Source organism: Haliotis rufescens, unplaced genomic scaffold (genome assembly GCF_023055435.1).
Source record: "Haliotis rufescens isolate VD_foot unplaced genomic scaffold, xgHalRufe1.0.p SCAF_15, whole genome shotgun sequence".
In the NCBI taxonomy this organism is placed as follows: Eukaryota; Metazoa; Mollusca; class Gastropoda; order Lepetellida; family Haliotidae; genus Haliotis; species Haliotis rufescens.
The window spans coordinates 33,492,475-33,509,085 of NW_025963835.1; the positions used below are offsets into that span (position 1 = coordinate 33,492,475).

Here is a 16,611-nt window from a genome sequence, read left to right on the forward strand (position 1 = left end):
CGGTAGATTCCAAGAAAACGTGTGTACAGCTGATTGCTGTTTCCGGCTTAGTTTACGAGAAAATACACTAGGTAATCTTAATCTCTGGATGTAAAACAATGTCTAGCAGAACAAAAAATTCAATTTAAACGGTAAAAAAACATGTCTGGTGATTTTTTATCTCAAATTTTGAATTTGTACTGACCAAGTTTCTCATCACCCGTTCGTTTACCGGAATTCGCTGAAGGGGTAGATCTATGGTGTATTTTTTTTCTGCGCTTGACATTCGATTTTTTTTTCTCCAAAATACTGAATCCGCTAGAGGGGCATGCACATTATACATGGGTGCGCAATATACTCAAGAAAATACTGTACAGAAGAAAATATAGATTGTCATGTGAATTTTGGGGCTTAGTGTGGGATGCTTATCAAGTGTACATGTCAGATTGATGTTGGTCAGGGGTGCTTATTGGAGTGGTGCGCTTAATATGGTGAATACGGTTGCGTATTTAGACTAAAATATAGCCCCTGAAAAGGTGAGAAGACTTGTAGTATGTCTTTGTCCTGAGATGGGAGTATTGAAATGCATGCATGTGACTGAGACCCCCTACTGGTACACAGGATTCGGGTGGGCTATTTCGAAGGTATTCAGGACTCAGTAGTGTGGTACGCAGGACACAAATAAATTTGAAACATTGGAAAAACTTATCAGTTGAAATAATGCAAACTTGAGAATCTACAACGAGTTCTAATGAAAAACTGTATACCTAAGCAGTATAAAGTTATTGGGGTTTGTGGGGTAGCCTAGTGGATAAAGCGTTTACTCATCACACCGAAGACCCTGGTTCGATTCCCCAAATGGGTACAATGAATCTCATTTCTGGTGTCCCCCAAGGTGATATTGCTGCAATATTGCTAAAAGCGGTGTAAAATCAAACTCACTCACTCACTCTTAAAATTATCTGCCAGACTGTTGGGCGGGTGGAGCATAAATATCATGCAGCCCGACAGAAAGGTTACCAACCCCGGGCAGACGGGCAGGCGGTTATTCCAGACACTACAAGTGTCCCGCAATGCAGTGTATACACTGATCTCAGTTTGTGTTGTAGTAATGCCCCATGTAGGCTGGGTGTCATCTTGTGTCGCAACCATGTATGTCAGAGACTCACATAGTGTCACCAGTGTCTGAGAATCAAGAATATCTCTTAGCCTTCACTTCAATTTACATACGGGGGCAATGGGGTAGCCTAGTGGTTAAAGCATTCACTCGTCACTCAGAAGGCCTGGGTTCTATTCTCCACAAAGTACAGTGTGTGAAGTCCATGTCTGGTGTCCCCCGTTGTGATATTGCTGGAATATTGGTTAAAACCATGCTCACTCACTCACTCACTCACTCACTCACTCAACCACTCAACCACCCACCCACACTCACTCACTCACTCACTCACTCACTCACACACACTCACTCACTCACTCACTCACTCACTCACTCACTCACTCACACACACACTCACTCACTCACTCACTCACTCATCAATGCCCGTTTTTATCACATGTGCCATGTTCCTCTGGAGGTGGAGTTGATATTATCAGCTGATTAAATTCTTGTATTTGCAGTTGGGTTTATGAAGCTGGGCGGTGTGTTCCCTATGTGGGGCCTGGTGATGGTCGTGGGGGCCGTCCTCAGCCTCACAGTCTTTTGTGTCACGGGGAACGACAACAAGCCCAGATTCCACGCAGTGAGTCCCTCTGCCGCATCACTTAAGTCTTGTTTCTCATTTAAAGTTTGAGTCAATTCACAGAGCCCCAGCTTGTATTTACTTGAACTACTCAAAATAAATAATCATTACCCAATAATTTTGACTTGTTTGCATGCAAATATGTACGAACAATGAGTTTCAACAGTGTGTCATTAAGTTTACGTGCATGTATTTTTTCACATACCTATATTTACTGATTGAATGCAGTCATCGTGTTTACATAGACACTACTGCTGTGTACAATGCACAGAGGAAATGTCTCGCTTTTCATCATTTAGAGGGGGCACGGGTGGCCCAGTTGTCTAAAACGCCGCGATTCGCTGTGCAGAGTTGCGTCCCTTGGGCACGCCAGAAACCTATGATTGTGAGTTCGAATCCCGGTTCGCCCCGATTATGTTTCTAGGTTTGTCAGCACCATACCCGTGCTCGTGGGTTTCACCGAAGTGGTAAACGTCTTAGACCTGCATCACTTCGGGCTTTCCTCCCACATTAAGCTGACACGCCGTGATATAACTGGAATACTGTTAAAAGCGGCGTTAAACCCAACTCACTCACTCACTCATCATTTAGAGATAATGTGACATTTGGGGCGAAACATGAACAGCTGCTAATTAGAAGTCAACCGAAGCAGTACTTAAGCAGTTTTTATTTTGAAAGAGGTTTTATTTGCTTGTTTAAACATACTCATTAGACTGGACCAAGGGAGTAATACTATTTTGAATGCCAAAGAAAACTATCAATACCCAATGTGAGTGAAACAGGTGAGTAAATAAATACTCAAATTATTATTTGATTACTAAACTACAAGATGACCCCTGTTTGTAGGCAAACTACTTATCTCACTCACTCATACAGGATTTGAACCCAGAACTGTTACCACTAACAACCACCTCCGTGGTCTCGTGGTAGAGCGTCCGCCCCAGAGAGTGGAAAGTCCAGGGTTCGATCCCCGGCCGTGTCATACCAAAAGACGTTAAAAGATGGCACTTGGTGTTACCCTGTCTGGCGCTCGGCATAAAGGGTCTAAAACAAGGACTGGTTGGCTCGGAGTCAGTATACTGTGTCTGAGTGGGGTATTCATGTTAAACTGCGGCATGGTATCTCAGTGGGCTAGCACTATAAATCGGCATTAGTCCGGACTAGTACAAGAAGACACACACTAAATATAAGTGCAATAATCTTGGACGTGACATTAAACCCCATTTCACCTCACCTTACCTCACCTTACCTCACCTGTTACCACTAACAGGACTAGGGGACACGACTCTGCACAGTCAGATGGCAGTACAGGGTTGTAACTAGGGGACACAACTCTTCACAGTCAGATGGCAGTACAGGGTTGTAACTAGGGGACACAACTCTTCACAGTCAGATGGCAGTACAGGGTTGTAACTAGGGGACACAACCCTTCACAGTCAGATGGTAGTACAGGGTTGTAACTAGGGGACACAACTCTTCACAGTCAGATGGCAGTACAGGGTTGTAACTAGGGGACACAACTCTGCACAGTCAGATGGTAGTACAGGGTTGTAACTAGGGGACACAACTCTTCACAGTCAGATGGCAGTACAGGGTTGTAACTAGGGGACACAACTCTTCACAGTCAGATGGCAGTACAGGGTTGTAATTAGGGGACACAACTCTTCACAGTCAGATGGCAGTACAGGGTTGTAACTAGGGGACACAACTCTTCACAGTCAGATGCTAGTACAGGGTTGTAACTAGGGGATACGACACTGCACAGTCAGATGGCAGTACAGGGTTGTAACTAGGGGACACAACTCTTCACAGTCAGATGGCAGTACAGGGTTGTAACTAGGGGACACAACTCTGCACAGCCAGATGGTAGTACAGGGTTGTAACTATGGGCCACAACTCTTCACAGTCAGATGGAAGTACAGGGTTGTAACTAGGGGACACAACTCTTCACAGTCAGATGGCAGTACAGTAACTAGGGGATACGACACTGCACAGTCAGATGGCAGTACAGGGTTGTAACTAGGGGATACGACACTGCACAGTCAGATGGTAGTACAGGGTTGTAACTAGGAGACACAACTCTTCACAGTCAGATGGCAGTACAGTAACTAGGGGACACAACTCTTCACAGTCAGATGGCAGTACAGTAACTATGGGCCACAACTCTTCACAGTCAGATGGTAGTACAGTAACTAGGGGACACAACTCTTCACAGTCAGATGGCAGTACAGTAACTAGGGGACACAACTCTTCACAGTCAGATGGCAGTACAGGGATGTAACTAGGGGATACGACACTGCACAGTCAGATGGTAGTACAGGGTTGTAACTAGGGGACACAACTCTTCACAGTCAGATGGCAGTACAGGGTTGTAACTAGGGGACACAACTCTGCACAGTCAGATGGTAGTACAGGGTTGTAACTAGGTGACACAACTCTGCACAGCCAGATGGTAGTACAGGGTTGTAACTAGGGGCCTCAACTCTTCACAGTCAGATGGCAGTACAGGGTTGTAACTAGGGGACACAACTCTGCACAGTCAGATGGTAGTACAGGGTTGTAACTAGGGGATACGACACTGCACAGTCAGATGGCAGTACAGGGTTGTAACTAAGGCACACAACTCTTCACAGTCAGATGGCAGTACAGTAACTAGGGGATACGGCACTGCACAGTCAGATGGTAGTACAGGGTTGTAACTAGGGGATACGACACTGCACAGTCAGATGGTAGTACAGGGTTGTAACTAGGGGATACGACACTGCACAGTCAGATGGTAGTACAGGGTTGTAACTAGGGGATACGACACTGCACAGTCAGATGGTAGTACAGGGTTGTAACTAGGGGACACAACTCTTCACAGTCAGATGGCAGTACAGGGTTGTAACTAGGGGACACAACTCTTCACAGTCAGATGGCAGTACAGGGTTGTAACTAGGGGACACAACTCTTCACAGCCAGATGGTAGTACAGGGTTGTAATTAGGGGATACGACTCTTCACAGTCAGATGGCAGTACAGGGTTGTAACTAGGGGACACAACTCTTCACAGCCAGATGGTAGTACAGGGTTGTAATTAGGGGATACGACTCTTCACAGTCAGATGGTAGTACAGGGTTGTAACTAGGGGACACAACTCTGCACTGTCAAATGGCAGTACAGGGTTGTAACTAGGGGATACGACACTGCACAGTCAGATGGTAGTACAGGGTTGTAACTAGGGGACACAACTCTTCACAGTCAGATGGCGGTACAGGGTTGTAACTAGGAGACACAACTCTTCACAGTCAGATGGCAGTACAGGGTTGTAACTAGGGGATACGACACTGCACAGTCAGATGGTAGTACACGGTTGTAACTAGGGGACACAACTCTTCACAGTCAGATGGCAGTACAGGGTTGTAACTAGGGGACACAACTCTTCACAGTCAGATGGCAGTACAGGGTTGTAACTAGGGGACACAACTCTTCACAGTCAGATGGTAGTACAGGGTTGTAATTAGGGGACACAACTCTTCACAGTCAGATGGCAGTACAGGGTTGTAACTAGGGGACACAACTCTTCACAGTCAGATGCTAGTACAGGGTTGTAACTAGGGGATACGACACTGCACAGTCAGATGGCAGTACAGGGTTGTAACTAGGGGACACAACTCTTCACAGTCAGATGGCAGTACAGGGTTGTAACTAGGGGACACAACTCTTCACAGTCAGATGGTAGTACAGGGTTGTAACTAGGGGACACGACTCTGCATAGTCAGATGGCAGTACAGGGTTGTTACTAGGGGATACGACACTGCACAGCCAGATGGTAGTACAGGGTTGTAACTAGGGGACACAACTCTGCACAGTCAGATGGTAGTACAGGGTTGTAACTAGGGGATACGACACTGCACAGTCAGATGGTAGTACAGGGTTGTAACTAGGGAACACAACTCTTCACAGTCAGATGGCAGTACAGGGTTGTAACTAGGGGACACAACTCTTCACAGTCAGATGGCAGTACAGGGTTGTAACTAGGGGACACAACTCTTCACAGTCAGATGGCAGTACAGGGTTGTAACTAGGGGACACAACTCTTCACAGTCAGATCGCAGTACAGGGTTGTAACTAGGGGACACAACTCTTCACAGTCAGATGGCAGTACAGGGTTGTAACTAGGGGACACAACTCTTCACAGCCAGATGGTGGTACAGGGTTGTAACTAGGGTACACGACTCTGCACAGTCAGATGGTAGTACAGGGTTGTAACTAGGGGACACGACTCTGCACAGTCAGATGGTAGTACAGGGTTGTAACTAGGGGATACGACTCTGCACAGTCAGATGGTAGTACAGGGTTGTAACTAGGGGACACAACTCTTCACTGTCAGATGGTATTACAGGGTTGTAACTAGGGGATACGACACTGCACAGTCAGATGGTATTACAGGGTTGTAACTAGGGGATACGACTCTGCACAGTCAGATGGTAGTACAGGGTTGTAACTAGGGGACACGACTCTGCACAGTCAGATGGTAGTACAGGGTTGTAACTAGGAGACACAACTCTTCACAGTCAGATGGTATTACAGGGTTGTAACTAGAAGATCGCCTGGTTATGTTGGTATCATTGTTGGTTGTTGCTGTGTTGCAGGTGTTTGCCTACTTGGGTTTCGTTGTCGCTGTCGTCTGGATCTACTCCGTCGCTAACGAGATTGTCAACATTCTGCAGGTAAGCTGGAAATATGTCAAATCTCATGTTCTTAAATCTCAAATTCTCAAATCCTTGTTTGCTTGATTTTATAGACAAAGTTCCATAACAGTCATATATGACATATCATTGATCTAGTGGTCTCTGAGGTCTAGTGGAGAGAGTATTTGCCCGGAGAGCGGAAGGTTGGTGGTTCAAACCCCTGACCATATCATACCCCAAACGTTAAAAGATGGTACTTGTTGTTACCCTGCCTGGCACTTGGCATTAAAGGGCTAAAACAAGGACTGGTCTGCTCAGAGTCAGTATACTGTGTTTGAGTGGGGTATTCATATTAAACTGCAGCATGGTATCTCAGTGGGCTGGCACTATAAAACTTGCACAAAAACAAATCAGTCGACTAGTACAAGCCATCACACACACTCATGCATGCAAGTGACTATATAAATGCACTAACCTTGAACTCAACACCTCCCGTATAATGTCCCACAGATGACATCCTTACCTTGTCAGTGCAACAAGGGCGTGGAGTCATCCCACAGATGACATCCTTACCTTGTCAGTATAGAAGGGCGTGGAGTCATCCCACAGATGATATCCTTACCTTGTCATTGTAGCAGGGCGTGGAGTCATCCCACAGATGACATCCTTACCTTGTCAGTGCAACAAGGGCGTGGAGTCATCCCACAGATGACATCCTTACCTTGTCAGTGCAGCAGGGCATGGAGTCATCCCCCAGATGACAGCCTTACCTTTTCAGTGCAGCAGGGCGTGGAGTCATCCCACAGATGACATCCTTACCTTGTCAGTGCAACAAGGGTGTGGAGTCATCCCACAGATGACATCCTTACCCTGTCAGTGTAGCAGGGCATGGAGTCATCCCACAGATGACATCCTTACCTTGTCAGTGCAACAAGGGCGTGGAGTCATCCCACAGATGACAGCCTTACCTTGTCAGTGTAGCAGGGCATGGAGTCATCCCACAGATGACATCCTTACCTTGTCAGTGTAGCAGGGCATGGAGTCATCCCACAGATGACATCCTTACCTTGTCAGTGTAGCAGGTAGTGGAGTCATCCCACAGATGAAATCCTTACCTTGTCAGTGTAGCAGGGCATGGAGTCATCCCACAGATGACATCCTTACCTCGTCAGCTTTGTGCCAAAACTAATATGGATTCCTTGTTCCTGCACAAACTGTAATACATCATTTTTATATGTAAAAAGAATGCTTGATCATAATAAAATGAAAAACAACACTTATTTTCATCAATAATTTAAGTTCTTCCACATGACTCAATACAAGAGCCGCAAGCAATGGGACAAGGGAGATAACTCTGATTTTGAAAGCAACAAAAGAACGTTATTTGGGGCTTTACTTTATTTGTTTATTCGTTTCAGACGTTTGGCATAGTGTTCAACATCAGTAATGCTATCCTGGGGCTGACGTTCCTGGCCTGGGGCAACAGTGTCGGAGGTGAGTCTGGAGGCAGGGGGTGACAGGTGTGGGGGTGGTAGGATTGTGTGGTTTGTTTACAAGCTCACATCGCCTGGCGGAAGTGCTGCTGTGCTACGTCAGCCAGTAGATACTTACTTTTTTATGCAAATTGTCTGAATGGCGGGTGCTACAGGTAGAGCAGGACATGCTACCCTTTTTGTGAACACCTGGTGTCATCACTCATTTTCAGTGATCCATTCATATAATTTCCACAGCTATTTGCCCTTCATGCCAAGTGGGATCTGTTTCGGCAGAAAATCTATGCTGGTTATTCACTTGCATTGACAATTAATATCTATTTAAAGAGTGGAATTTGTTTGCGTCCTTCACTCGTAATATTGAGTGGATCAAAAATCTGAAATTCCGCTAGCTAAGATTCTGACATGATGGAGCATATTTGTTATCATCATGAGAGTGGGTATCCTTCAGTTTCTCTAAGCCTTGTACATATCTCACATGTCACATGTGATGCGCCAATGACCATCGGTCGAGTCACACAACATGCCAGTATGTTTGTTTGTGCATCGAACCAATCTAATATCTCTTGAATATGAGTAATTCTTCATATTTTAACCAACATGCATGGTATTTGCTTTTCTTTTTGTGGGGAGTATATTATTCTCAGGGAATAGATGATGGTTGTTATACAGATTATTGTAACGCAGATGGTTGTAACGCAGAGGGTTGTAACGGTTGTAATACAGATTATTGTAATGCAGAAGGTTGTAACACAGATGGTTGTAACACAGATGGTTGTAATACAGATGGTTGTAACGTTGATGGTTGTAATCCAGATTATTATAATGCTGTAGGTTTAACACAGATGATTGTAATGCTGATGGTTGTAACGTTGATGGTTGTAACGCTGAAGGTGGTAATGCTGATGTTGTGAGGCAATGGTTGTAACGCTGAAGGTTGTAACGTTGATGGTTGTAACGATGATGATTGTAATGCTGATGTTGTGAGGCAATGGTTGTAACGCTGAAGGTTGTAACGTTGATGGTTGTAACGATGATGATTGTAATGCTGATGTTGTGAGGCAATGGTTGTAACGCTGAAGGTTGTAACGTTGATGGTTGTAACGTTGATGGTTGTAATCCAGATTATTATAATGCTGTAGGTTTAACACAGATGATTGTAATGCTGATGGTTGTAACGTTGATGGTTGTAACGCTGAAGGTGGTAATGCTGATGTTGTGAGGCAATGGTTGTAACGCTGTTAATGCTGATGTTGTGAGGCAATGGTTGTAACGCTGAAGGTTGTAACGTTGATGGTTGTAACGATGATGATTGTAATGCTGATGGTTGTGTCTGTTAAATGATGTTTGTTCTTTGAACTTGCAGATCTCATAGCTGACTTCGCCATGGCGCGGCAAGGGTACCCCAGGATGGGCATCTCGGCCTGCTTCGGTGGGCCACTGTTCAGTATCCTTGTCCAACATGTTTCTTGTTGTCTTATGACCGAGTCCGACCCCCCCATCGCCTTGGACGACCAATTCCAACCCCAAATCCCCCCACAGCTGTCCAGAATGTAATATTGAGATTAGCTGATCACCTGTTACACAAAAGTGGGAAAGTGAAATTCGATCTATTTCAAACTCTCTACAGCTTGAACCTGCTCATTAGGATCATTAAATGTATGGAAGGAGTTTGAAGTTTGGTTTACAGTTTCACATGAGTATATCCCGTCCTTATCAGCGGCAGACATGTTGCTTGGCATCGGAATCCCCTTCACTATTGGGACGTTCAAGAGGGGAGGCAACTACGAGGTGGGTCTTGTGTCGTAGCCATTGTTGTCTTGTGTTATAACTATTGTTGTGTCTGCTATTAGAATATGCAACACTAAATGGACATGAATGTATAAACATCGGGCCAAGGCCCCTTTTTGTATCACTTTTATCCCCACACATTGGGCTTTTGTTTTTGGGCAACTCGTACCTGCCTTCCCGAAAAACAAAAAAACAATCGAAGTACAAACTGCACAAGACCCATGTGGATGCAGATTGTGTGTGTCGAGATCTATTAGCACTTCGTGATTGCAATTTTGACACCACCCTTGTGAACATTTATGAATCGCAGTGAAAAGAGCATTTTGGTACCGGAGACTACTACATTATTCCTCCAGAATACGAGGATTGTCGATGTCATGCAAATGAGTATGTCTAAAAATGTATAGCTTAGAAATACAGCATAAAGCAAAAAAATAATAGCTGTCACTCTGATTGTTTTAGGCCAAACCAAAAGACTAGAAACCTAATACTCTTCTTGGTTTTACCTGATGTGGTGAACAAACTTGTGGCATGGGGGATGTGGTGGTCACGGTGTGCAGAGTTGTGTCCCTTGGCCAGTATAAAACCTGCAGTGAATTAACCAACTTGACAATTAACCAACTAAGCAATATTCCAGCTATATGATGGCAGTGTGTTATTAATCGAGTCTTGACAAGATAGTCCAGTGATTGACATCATGAGCATTGATCTATGCACTAAGTTGTCCTGCATTAGCAAACATTAGTGATCCAAGATGTACCTAGGTAGATCTTAGTGTGGTCAGCTGTCACCTGGTTTAGTGAAGCCAACATGGTTCATGATGCATGTTTCGGATGGGAGAGTTTACGGGCGTTCAGACAAAGGTCGTGATGGGGGCTGCTTACCGATACCACTTAATTACAGTGAGAAAAACTACCACTAGTGTTCAAGACAAAACAGAAAAATTCAGGTGTTGCTCGCTCACACAGGAAAGACGTGATGTTTACCACCTTGTGCATGCGCAAGAGTCTTTGGGCAGGTTGATACTATTGTCTGCACAACTGATTATGGATAGTTGACATTGAAGAAGACTTTTATTATGTGATGACAGCCAAAATACAGAATGTTTGGCACTGATGTTACAGAGGTAGCATTATTAGAATTATTAACTATTGTTTGATTGGACGATGTACAATAGAGACCGTCTTGTGCGTGTTGCAGCTTCGACTGACGCTGGTGGAGCTGATCCTCGCTGGCTTCCTCTGTCTCAGTCTTGTGTCCTCACTCATCATTGTGCCTCTGTCCAAGTTCCGAATGTCAAGGCCGTACGGAATATTCCTCTTTATCCTATACGGGGTCTTCATTGTGGTGGCCATGTTGGCAGAAACCAATGTCATCCATGCCAACGTGTGATGGGTTCTTGCAGCCGTCTCCATGACAACAGATTATATTGCAGCAATCACCATGACAACAGATCCACACTGCTACCATGTCATGGTTGATACATTCCAGACAGCCGTTGCCAGGATATACCTGCCTTGGTACTCAGTTGAACTTTGTATTGGTTTCTTTTGAACTGTTGCCATGGTAACATGCACACATAGAAAAAAAACAATCTACCCCCGTAGCTTTCTATTCAGTTATTATCTCGGAAAATACAGACGGTTTGTGGTCTCTGTCTGTGTCTTTGAACCTGTGTGTGTGTGACTGTGGTTTTTCGTGAGCCTCTGTGGGTCTTTTTGGGTCTTTGTGAGCCTGTGTTGGTGACTACGGGTCTCTGTGACCCCATCGGTCTTTATGAGCCTCTGTGGGTCTCTTTGAGCCTGTGGGTCTTTGTGAGTCTGTGTGTGACTGTGGGTCTCTGTGAGCCTGTGAGTCTATGTGAGCCTGTGGGTCTTTGTGAGCCTGTGTGGGTCTCTGTGAGTCGGTGTGAGTGACTGTGGGTCTCTGTAAGCCTGTGTTGGTGACTGTGGGTCTCTGTGAGCCTGTGTGGGTCTCTGACTGTGTTGGTGAATGTGGATCTCTGTAAGCCTGTGTTGGTGACTGTGGGTCTCTGTAAGCCTGTGTTGGTGAATGTGGGTCTCTGTGAGCCTGTGTGGGTCTCTGACTGTGTTGGTGAATGTGGATCTCTGTAAGCCTGTGTTGGTGACTGTGGGTCTCTGTAAGCCTGTGTTGGTGAATGTGGGTCTCTGTGAGCCTGTGTGGGTCTCTGTGTTGGTGAATGTGGATCTCTGTAAGCCTGTGTTGGTGACTGTGGGTCTCTGTAAGCCTGTGTTGGTGAATGTGGGTCTCTGTGAGCCTGTGTGGGTGACTGGGTCTCTGTGAACCTTTGTGGGTCACTGACTGTGAGTGACTGTGGGTTTATGTGAGTGAATGTGGGTTTCTTTGAGCCTGTGTTGGTGAATGTGGGTCTCTGTGAGCCTGTGTGGGTCTCTGACTGTGTGAGTGACTGTGGGTCTGCGTGAGTGAGCCTGTGGGTGTCATGTTGATGTTTACTTATGAAAGTTCAATAGAATTAGATGTACATTGTATTTATGTATATTTATGATGTGTTATACATTGATATACTCCCATGCCAGTGTGATATAGAACATACTGATATACAGTGTTCATGTAATATAGAGCATGTATATTATGTTACATTATATATCTTTAATGTTAAAGAAAAACTATCCTGATGCACACAATACTCTCATGATTCTGTCTCAGATCTCATTTCTATTTAATACTACATTTTGGATAGTCTTGTATCATGATATAGGTCCATATGTATCGTGTCTTGTATTGAAGACCATGTATCATGGAGCACATCAGTTTGGGTGTATCATTACGTCCTTGATAACGAATGCCACAATGTTGGCACAGTCCTGAGTATTGGTTGGTAGATTAATAAGTGAAAGTTAGAATGGCCTTTCTCATTTGAATTATTAATACCATAACAATTAATATGATTAGGGTTATTTTGTTAACAATATCTTTATATCAGTTTGAGTGAGAAATAATATGAAATATGGATGGAATGTCAAATACTTGATATCCTTCTCCACAAACACGAATATTCCTCATACAACACGTGTCACAGCCTTGTAGGGACCTACTCTACTTCAACGCCACTATCATGTTCAATGACTTAATACCATGCAGCTGAATTAAGTTTGTATTCTGTTTAAGAAGTTCTTTATAGTCATCAAGTGTTTTATTACAATTGCTTTTCTAATAGGAGGACATGGATGTCTTTGTCTTCCTGGTATTTTGAATCACTCATGTTTTGTCGGTGAGTTTGTGATAAGTGTCATGTATGTTTATATCCTGTATACATTACCTCCCTGTCAAAAATTAAACAAGTATATCCCATCAAATGTTCATGAGGAAAATGAGGAACAGGTGTCCCAGTTGTCTAACGTGCAGAGTTGTGTCCCCTGGGCATGTCAGAAACCTATGACCGTGGGTTAGAATTCTGGGATGCCCGATTATGTTTCTAGGTTTGTCAGCACCATGTCCCTGCTTGTGGATTTCACAAAAGTGGGAAACGTCCAAGACCTGCTTCACTTCGGGCTTTCCTTCCACATTAAGTGATGTAACTAGATACTGTTCATAGTGGAGTTAAACCCAACTCATAATGAAAAGGGATTATTCTAAGAAACCATGTGTTTCTGTAAACAGGGGCTTGTGTCCTTACCATATAGATAACTCTATAAATTCTTTTACTTTTGGGGTGGGGAGGGGTTGGATAGTAGAGGATAGCTCAAGAGAGCTTTTCCTTTTCCCAAGAGCAGGGGACATAACTCTGTATGGAGAATCAATCTACTAATTATTTGCTCTGTTTTGAGGGGTGTTTGGCTGGGCCTTAGCAAGATCTAGCCACTGTTTACCAGCTGGTGTATGCTGTCAGTGTCACACACACACCCTGAAACTCCCCCGTCGCACAATACTCGTACCAGGTGCAATAAATATATGAATAAAGATTATTTTTCTTAATCTGACTTGCTTTGTTGTAATTTAATAACATCATAAATAGTGGAAATTCCGTGACCTTGTAGTGCAAGGGTTCAAGGTAAGGCAAGGTCATCGGCTGCCATGGGGAAGGTCAAGGGTGTGGATTGGGTGGTTACAAGTGTGACCTGGCTCCTGTTGTGGAGCTGAACTGTTGCTGCTGACTGCACATTTAACACCCTTCATTTATCTTACCCTGTATCCCAGTGCTTGCTTCAAGAGGTACCGCCTCCGTTGTCTTGTCTGGTGGATAGACGTCTGCCCAGAAGAGAGGTCGGTGGTTCGATCCCCGGGCAATTAAAAAATCGATAGACTTTAAAACATGCAACTTGTTACTCTGCCTGACACTCAGCATTAATTTGCCATTAAAGAAATAAAACAAGTCAGTCTACTGTGTCTGAGTGAGGTATCCATGGTAAACTGACACATGGTATCTCAGTGGGCAAGCAGTATAAAACCGACTTTAGTCGGAGTAGTACGCACGCACACGCACACACACACACACACACACACACACACGCACACACACATGCACGCACACACACATGCACGCACGCACGCACACACTGCTGTATTAGTGCAACCAACAATCTTCTTGAATGCACTGTAAATCCCATTTCTCCTCACCTCACCTTAAATAATAGATGAGGTGATTCTGGGTGAAGTGAAATGTGATTTTAGATCGCATTTAATTGCACATATATAGCGATGTGTGTGTGTGTGTGTGTGTGAGAGAGAGAGAGAGAGAGAGAGAGAGAGGACTTCTGTCGGTTTTATGATGCTATGGATACCATGTCGCAGGTATAGCATTGTTACCCCCCGAAGATCCGGGGTAGAATAGGTCTTCAGCAACCCATGCTTGTGGTAAAAGGGGACGATGCTTATCATAAGAGGCGACTGATGTTGATGCATGTCAGCGTATCCCAATTGCGTAGATCGATGCTCATGATATCAATCACTTGATCTGGTCCAGACCACCGTCGTGGTTGGAGTGAGTGAATGAGTTGGGTTTAACGCCGCTTTTAACATTATTCCAGTTATATCAGTGTCAGCTTAATTTGGGAGGAAAGCCCGAAGTGATGCAGGTCTCAGACGTTTACCACTTCGGTGAAACCCACGAGCACGGGTATGGTGCTGACAAACCTAGAAACATAATCGGGGCGAACCGGGATTCGATCCCACAATCATAGTTTTCTGGCGTGTCCAAGGGACGCAACTCTGCATAGCGACATATAGCCGGAATATTGCTGAGTGCGGCGTTAAGAAGCAAACAAACAAACAAACGAAATGTTTCATCTCCATAATGTACCATGCAGGGAAACAAGTACCACATTTCAACGTCTTTCGTTTGACGCGGACGGGGATCGAACCCGCTACCTTCCACTCTCCGGGCAGATGCTCTACCCACTCGACCAAGGAGGCGGTCCGTCTGTCCTGTGAACAATCTCCGAACCGACCAGTCCTTGTTTTATCCCTTTAATTCCGAGGTCCAGGCACATGCTTAAAGGAGATATATTGAAAAAAAACACTTTTGAAAACATGTTAGTTAAAGAGTCTTACAAAGTACATATTTACACCAAAAAAGAATCATATGTGATTTCACTGTTCTCTTAAAAACAACAAGCAACTGCCCTGATCCCTGATTAAAATCCCAGCTGGGGGCCGAGCTGTAGCTGTGACGTCATGGTGGAGAGATGTCCGCCAATGTTTCGTTTACAGTGTATTATTCTTCATGACGATGAAGTGATTTTCCGATATTCTCAGCGTATTGAAGACGCAAAATTTGGTTTTGTGTAGGCGTGGTGGTGTGCTAGTTTATCACACAAAAGTACCAAGCCTCATTTCCTTAAGTCAAAGCGAACAGGCCGATTTAGATTCCTGCATTTTGAAGCATCTATCAATAAGATCCAGACAAACTAAACGAACTTGGTTATAAAGATATATTTAGCATTCGTTGTTGCATTAAGCCATGACTGACTACCTCCCTACAATAAATTACAAAGAACCATGCACATTAATCAGACTACATGCTATATTGTATATATCGGGTTTTATATTTGGCACAATTGAGGTGTACATAAATTTACATATTCAGTTCCTGGTCTTGCGTACTTGAAACCCATGTCTGATTCCGCTAGAAGGGTCTCTCATATTGTATTCACAAAACATGTAGGGTGAATTGTTCTACATTTTTCAGGGTGCCAACCCCTCCTCCCCTGAATCCCGAATACCATCTAATGTTTCACTCCGAGGCTCACCCCTGAAACCAGAATATATACTACTCAACACAAATCTCAAAAGGGTGCGATTGCCAGTAAAATTTATGATAAAATATCGAGCAAAACGTAAACATATAAAGGAAACTTTTGCGTACACCATTATTTTTTTAATATAAATGTTGAATCTGCATACCACATACGATTTTATATGAGTCCCCCGTACCACATCGCTGAGTACCGAATACCCTCTAAATAGACCGCTGAATCCCGCGAACCCAAAGGGGGTTGGAAGCCTCATTATTGGGACGTCTTTAATAAACTGGACTTGAAGTTTAGAATCTTCTGATTGCACAGTATCTGAAAGCCCTAAAATAATTTGAAACCTCATTTAAACTAGAATATAATATAGCTACGTGATAAATCGCAAAGAAGAACGAAGAGTGGTTTATTGCTCCCCTCGTGGTTTAATCTCCCTGCAGTGTTTTATTGTACGATAAACAACTCCCACTCGACGTTTATTTCTTAAATATACTACACTTAATACTCACCACCACGTACATTACATAGACCTACACCTTTTTTATATGAAAACAGGATAATTGATATGAATGAAGAGGCCTTAGTCATGAACAATGAAAAATAAAAAATATCAACTACAATGTACATGTATTTGCCTCGAGAATGATTTTGCGTTAAATGTCCATGTGGAAAAAAGTATTGTGTGTCAATTTTATTGGATATATCTT

The 16,611-nt window shown here is 43.9% G+C and overlaps 1 protein-coding gene across 11 annotated transcripts in view; it reads left to right on the forward strand.

Moving 5' to 3' along the window:
• LOC124132064 (mitochondrial sodium/calcium exchanger protein-like) overlaps window positions 1-13,631 on the forward strand; it is a 60,865-nt gene extending 47,234 nt beyond the window's left edge. For all 11 annotated transcript variants that reach the window (XM_046495689.2, XM_046495680.2, XM_046495685.2 and 8 more), the window contains 6 exons: window positions 1,597-1,718; window positions 6,352-6,429; window positions 7,809-7,884; window positions 9,250-9,330; window positions 9,610-9,674; window positions 10,875-13,631. In XM_046495689.2, the coding sequence (XP_046351645.2) occupies window positions 1,597-1,718; window positions 6,352-6,429; window positions 7,809-7,884; window positions 9,250-9,330; window positions 9,610-9,674; window positions 10,875-11,066 (614 nt within the window). In that variant the 3' untranslated portion in view covers window positions 11,067-13,631. The remainder of the gene's footprint in view (window positions 1-1,596; window positions 1,719-6,351; window positions 6,430-7,808; window positions 7,885-9,249; window positions 9,331-9,609; window positions 9,675-10,874) is intronic.
• Window positions 13,632-16,611: the final 2,980 nt, after the last annotated feature.